Genomic DNA, 6,979 nt, shown 5'->3' on the forward strand with positions numbered 1-6,979 from the left:
TCAGTGAATTTAACTACACAGCACACACAACCTATTTTTGAACATAATTGAATTTGACATTTTTCCTTTATGAATACATTAAATGCTCAAAAACTGCTTAGAATTGTTATTTAGTCTGGATTTGGGCCACAGCTCATGTCATTTGTATTAGTTTATTTTGTGATCTTTTCACTAACTTATGCTAGTTCATTACTGATGCTTTTTGAAATTAATTTACAACTTTCGTATTTAGAAAACAAAACTTTAATGAATTGGCGTAAACTGTCAGTTCAGGCAAGAGTCTGTTAAAGGTAGAGTTTATTAATATAGCACATCTCAGCAACGAGGCAATTGTAGAGCTTTGCATAAAACATCAAAAGCATTGAAACAAAGAAAGTAAAAAAAAAAGAGTAGCAAATGTGAAAGTATAAAAACAGTACAGTATGGGTATGATATAGGATAATACATAAGGTGTAATATAGTAAGGGTAATACAATATAGGATAATATGAATATAAGATATTATATAACAAAATATATTTCAAGGTATAGATACACACAGGAATAAAGAATAAAAACACAGCAGTTTAGTGATAGTACAGCCACTAGAACCACCAAAGAGATGCCACTATAAAAGAGTTATGCTAATTGAGGTAATGCAAAGTTGGTAGTGATTAGGACAATAAAAAGTGTAAGGTAATAAAAAGGAAATCAAAAAGTAAAAACAGCTCAAAAAGAATTATTACTATGGATCAAATGAAATAGAAATGAAAAGATAAATGTTTACAATTACAAAAATGTACATAAGGCTAAAATTGCAGGTAACTGACAGAGAGCAGTCTAATTGCAGAAATAAGGTGGGCATTTAATCAATCAGGTACTTCTACATTATGATAAATATAAGTAGTTATTAAAGAAGCTGACTTCCTCCACACAAATAGGTTAATCAAAGATAAAGTTTTGGTTTGTTTTCTGCTCATGCAGTACTCCAAGCCTCCAGTCCGTTCAGTGGCGCTACAGGCGGCTGACCCGGTTTTACCGTCAAACATTTCAATCGACGAAGAAGAAGAAAACAATCGATATCGACGCATGCGCAGTACCCTCAATTGTGAATAGTAGCCAAGTAGACGCTAGCAGTTTAAAGTACGTGGCATAAAACTTTAGACATGGAAGTAGCCGCACTGTTCGCCTTAACGCTTTTACTGGGTGCACTGGTTATACTGGTTGCATTAGCTGTTGGCAGACGGAAAGAAGAAATAAGAGAAGAAATAGAGCAGGCGGCGGAATTTGCCGGTAAGAGCCATTTGTTTGTTGGCTAACGTAACTCTAGCCGAGGCGGTGAGTCACCAACTCGGACTCTCACTCTCTTTCTGTGGGTCTTTGACACCTTGACACACGCATGCACACGTTCATTCATTCATTCATAAAGAGTGTGAACACCAGGTGTTGTTATGTCACCTGCCTGTTCACCCCAACACGCGTACTTACGAAGAAAGAAACTAAAGGAACTTTAAGCGACTGTCGCCTGTCGTTGGCCAATCAGCGAAGGGTACACTGACGGACCAATGGGATGGCTGCTTTACACTGACGGACCAATGGGATGGCTGCTTTACACTGACGGACCAATGGGATGTCTGCTTTCTGTCTAGTCTCTGACTATCTATTAGGATGCAGTAAATCAGAATTAAATGATGATTGTAATTGACAGCTCTTGAGCTTCACAACTGACTGGAGGTTGGAGATAGTCCTCTTTACAAATAGATGTTGTTTTCTATGATGTTTTTTTTTTTATATATAAAGGAATATCTATCTGTTGTGTACATGGTTAACAAAACGCTGCACAATGGTTCAACCAGACAAATGACAGGGTAGAAAGAGACAAAGAGTAGAAGATATCACCAGTTATTGGTAAATTAAACTGTAAGCTTGGCTTATAAATGTGTGCATATTTAAATAGGAACAGGATCCTGTTTCAGTGTCATGTGCAAAATAATGCACCCCATAACAAGCTGGAATTAAAAGGCAAGGTGTCGCTTTAGGAAAGCTAATCTTCAGACTTGACTATAGAAACAGAAGGTTAGTCCAGCGTTAGCATTATTGGAATCAGTGACTATCAGATGCACATGCTTCCAACATCAATATACACTGTTTACACGCAAGTCAAACTGCTTCTGTCACATCAGTTTATTTAGAATTTGCAAAAGTGCACAAGGGATTTTTACAGAAGTGTGCAGCAAAACTATTTGAAATGTGAGTGTCTGATAACATCATTATTACTCGTTCAGAGGTTTGTTGTCTGTTACCTGATGCTACAAGATCCAAAATCAATGTCATCGCTATGTCCATTACCTACTTTGTGTTTTCCTGTGTATTCAAATGTTTTTGTTAATCCCTTCCTGTTTTTTTCAGCTGTAGGCAGCGTTGCCAAGGTCCCCGCATCCAAGAAACCAAAGCAGGAGAAGCTGCGCAGCCGTAAGGATAAAGCTTCACAGCACACTTTTAGTCATCCGCTGTTGGCAGCCTCGCTGAAGGTAAACAGAAGCACGCAATGACGCTGTAAAAAAACACACACACAATGTTAGAGCCTCTGAGTATAACGAGGATTGTTGGTCAGGGACATGTCTCATTTGTGAACATTATATTATTATACTTTATATAATAATTATACTATTAGTTACCCCCCTTGTATGTAGATGGGTTGGACAAAATATTAGAGACATCCCTCAATACAACAGTACAACAGAGTACAGATTTCAAAATGACCAATATGTTGAATCCACACCTCCTGTAAAACATTTTGATCAAAACAACCTTAGCAACAGTATAACCTTAATAAAGTTAGAGATGCCCAGATTGCAATTTTCTTGACCGATTCCAACTTCTTTAAAAGTCTGACCTACTGATTCCCATTTCTGTCGATTCCGATCTTTCTTTCTTAGTATAACTACACTCTCCAACTGTGATTTGACCCTAAACACAAACATTGTAGTCAGTTGCAATTCAAGTTACACGACCTTCTCTCACTCAATCAAATCTAAAAATAAAAATGCATCATGTTGCTGGACAAATCAAATCAAATAACTGAAAATGAATTTCAGTATATTCCTCTTTATCTAACATGCTTTACTTTCCAATTAGTGAGCTTTTTGTCTTCTTATCTCACCCTGTAGAACTTCCAAAGTCCACACCGACGTCATGCTGTGTGTGTGTGGCTGTATTGTGTGCCGCAGCTGCTGTGTGTAAAACAATCATGCAGCACATATTTGTAAATTTGACATCCCTAATAAAAATAGATTTTTTAAGTTGTTTTTCCGAATGCCTGAATTTTATTTAGATGGACCTAATAAACATTTCAGCTGGAACAAATGTTGTCTCCCTTCAGGCTCCTTCTTTAAAGCACGTGTGTATTTGTATTTGTGTATTTTTCAGAGCCACAGTGCCAACGTGACATGCCTGGACTTCAGTAGTAACGGGAAGTACCTGGCGTCATGCGCTGACGACCGCACCGTCCGCATCTGGAGCACCAAAGACTTCCTGGAGCGGGAACACAAGTGCCTGAGGGCCAATGTGGACCTGGATTACGCCACACTGGTCCGCTTCAGCCCGGACTCCAGGTCTCCCCCTCTCTCTTACCGTACTTGTGCAGACCCTCATTGATATAAAGCATTCCCTATCTACCTTCAAACTTACCTTAATCATCAGAGCCACAAGCCTTAATCAATGTCAGCTGTTTTGATTTGTTTAGATACAGACGCACGATATTCCCACCACCTCCTTCACTGACTCTCACCTTATTTCACTGCAGAGCGTTTATCACTTGGTTGGGCAATGGAGATACCATCCGAATCTTCAAAATGATGAAAAAGGAGGATGGTACTTTTACCTTCAAAGCTGCCTCTGAGGACTTCCCACAGAAACACAAGGCCACCATCCTCAACATTGGCATTGCAGAAACGGGTAAAAACAAAATGCCTTGAAGGGATAGATCCTATTTTTTTATTTTTTTTACCATAGTCAGTATATTATCTACAGTAGATTGGGGTTTGCATACTCCAAGTTTGGAAAAACGAACAGTATCAGCAAGGAAGGAAAGGATTGTTCTGATGTGGACTAGCGGGCAGCAAAACAGCACCTTAAAAGCATCAATGCTGTGTACGCTGTTCTTTAAAATATTTTCACCGCTTAACCCTGCTATAAGTCCTTTCCAACAGGGATCTGTTGGAACTTCAAATCCACCACAACCCATTGACAGAAACTGCAATTTACTTTGCAGAATATTGGAATTTCTGGTCTACTGCTGCCTCAATTGGAGGGTTTGGTTTTGTAATTGTGTGACTTTGGTTAGTTCGGACACTGAAATCTAAACGCACAACAGTATAATTAATTATACTAATACTATTATTCATACTAGTGGCACCAAGAATTTTCTACTATGTGACAGTTGGCAACAAGAGTAACACAAAGTCTCTGACTGAGATCCTGCCTGCCAAAGTCTCATGGTGACTATAGATTCACTAGTGCAGAATTTCAGCGAAAAAAAATTATCTTTAAAAATAAGTGTGATGAAAAATGTCTTCAATATCCTTAGAATTTTATTTGTAGTTTGTAAACATTTAAAAATACGTGTAATGCCAAGATGACCTGATTCTGTGTTTCCTCTCTGCAGGCAAGTTCATAATGAGCGCCTCCACAGACACCACCATACACATCTGGGACCTGAAAGGAGACATACTGGCCTCCATCAACACAAACCAGATAACAAATTCTTATGCTACCGTCTCCCCATGTGGCAGGTCAGTCACACACTTGACACTTTCAAACAGTGAGAGCGATGAAACACGTTATGTGATGCAGTTTACTATGTTGAGCAGCCTCTTCACTTGTTAAAATGGCAATTTTTGATAATGATAATGAAATCCTGTGTGACTTATGTGGAGTTGTGATTGTGTGTGCGTCTCTGTGCTCTCAGGTTCGTAGCGTCATGCGGCTTCACTCCTGACGTGAAGGTGTGGGAGGTTTGCTTCGGGAAGGGAGGAGAGTTCAAAGAGGTGGCGCGAGCTTTTGACCTGAAGGGCCACTCTGCAGGAGTTCACGCGTTAGCATTCTCCAATGACTCCCGCAGGTAATGAAGGCTTTTCTAATTACAATTAAAAGCCATAGAGATGACTCACACTGTTATGACCTCAAAAGGAAGAGTTCAGCATATTGGGAGGAACATTTATTTGCTTTCTTACAAGTTAGACCTACATGTGTGTACACTAAATATGACATTAGAGCCTGCTGACGAATAACTTGGCTTTCTATATATTAGAATGGGAATGTGGAAACAGCTAGCCTGGTTCTGTCCAAAGCTTCTACTAGTAGCACATTTTAAACTTTATAATTAATGTTTTTACTCTTTGTTTTTTGTATGGATTAAATAAACAATATATAACATGTTAATAATTAATTTTCTTTAGTGTTGCTAGTAGGCTGATTGCAAATAGATCAAAGAATCTATCCACGACATCTCTTGCTTATTCTTTCCCTTTATCTATCAGAATGGTGACTGTCTCCAAAGACGGCACGTGGAAGCTGTGGGACACAGATGTGGAGTACAAAAAGCAGCAGGACCCCTACCTCCTGAAGACAGTCCCCTGTGCGTCATCAGAAGGTAGCCTGGTGGCCTTGTCCCCAGACGGACGGGTGGTGGCCATCAGTGACGGCTGTAACGTGGCCATGTACAGCGCCGCCACCGGCCAGCTGGAGGAGGAACTGCACGGCGTCCACAGCGAAGAGATCAACGACCTTAGATTTGACGTTAACGGGCGCTTCTTGGCATGCAGCGGCGACAAGGCCATCCGAGTGTTTCACAACGCCCCGGGCTACCGGGCAGCCATCAGGGACATGAAGGACATGCTGAAGAAGGCCCAGAACGAGGCCATGAAGCAGAGACTGCAGCAGCAGATCAGTGAAGCTCAGAGAACCCTGGACACTGTGCTGGCTGCTCCAGTCGACTAAAGGAGACCCAAGAAAACTACTCTCTGATCTTGACCGTGTCAGACTCTGACTGCTAATCTTTTTTGAAGCCTCAACTCACCCTCTGCCACTAAGTGATCTGGCCTGGGGATAATGGAATTTGCATGCTGTTTTAATAAAGAAGATCTTTTTATGGAAAAATAAAAATGTCGTTCAGGTCTTTTTGTCCTGTTTCATTTTCAATATGAGTGTTCTCTGTTGTGTCTGTTTTTTATATGTCTTCTGCAACTTTAAAGTCTGACTACTCTCAAATGTTGTTTTTGCCTATTTGTTCATTTACTTTGACGTTTGAGCTTCACTGTGCAGAATGATGCTTGTGCAAAGTTTGACACTAAAAAGCTGTTTTCACTTTAATTTGCTGAAGTTTCTCTGCTCAACTCAATCATTACATCAAATACATACATTTTATTTTTAACATTCATTTTTCCAAGATATTCCCTTTTGAGATTTAAAATCTCTTTGACAATGGAGTCCACATACAAGCACAAACAGACTTAAGAACAACATGAGAAATTTCGAATAAAATAAATAAGCAACAGTCTTTAAACAAAAAGCAAATTGAATCAGGAAACTTTCAGAAAAGGGCTCGTTATTAGTTTATTCATGTACGTTTTAAATGATTTGAGCATCACAAATCTAATTTCATTCAACTGAATCTATGATCTCTAATAACCTCGGCAAATAAAAACCAAACTGAGAAAACTAGAGGTGACGAATTGTGTTTTTTATCATTTGGGTTAACTGACCATTTAAATAAAAATAAAAAAACATAGACCAGTTCTGCCACCTAGAGCCTGTAATTCTCTTACAAAAGAAGAGAAGAAGACTTCGCCAAGAAACTTGTACACTTGAGGTAGAATAGCTGATGAGCGTATATAACTTCATTGTCTGTTGGAAAATAACAGCATTCACAACTGAAAAAACTATTAACGACTTCAGACTTCTTTTAAAACATGTGCGCCCTTTAGGGTTCAAGTTGAACA

General features: G+C 39.3%; 1 protein-coding gene across 1 annotated transcript; it reads left to right on the forward strand.

Annotated features, from left to right (window-relative positions):
* The first annotated feature begins 1,071 nt into the window (after positions 1-1,071).
* On the forward strand, positions 1,072-6,668 carry tbl2 (transducin beta like 2). The gene is made up of 7 exons (XM_054626074.1): positions 1,072-1,271; positions 2,388-2,509; positions 3,408-3,592; positions 3,784-3,935; positions 4,645-4,771; positions 4,948-5,100; positions 5,519-6,668. The coding sequence occupies exons 1-7, from the start codon at positions 1,145-1,147 to the stop codon at positions 5,976-5,978; spliced, it is 1,326 nt and encodes a 441-aa protein (XP_054482049.1). The 5' UTR covers positions 1,072-1,144; the 3' UTR covers positions 5,979-6,668.
* Positions 6,669-6,979: the final 311 nt, after the last annotated feature.

This window comes from Anoplopoma fimbria, chromosome 24 (assembly GCF_027596085.1).
Source record: "Anoplopoma fimbria isolate UVic2021 breed Golden Eagle Sablefish chromosome 24, Afim_UVic_2022, whole genome shotgun sequence".
Lineage (NCBI taxonomy): Eukaryota > Metazoa > Chordata > Actinopteri > Perciformes > Anoplopomatidae > Anoplopoma > Anoplopoma fimbria.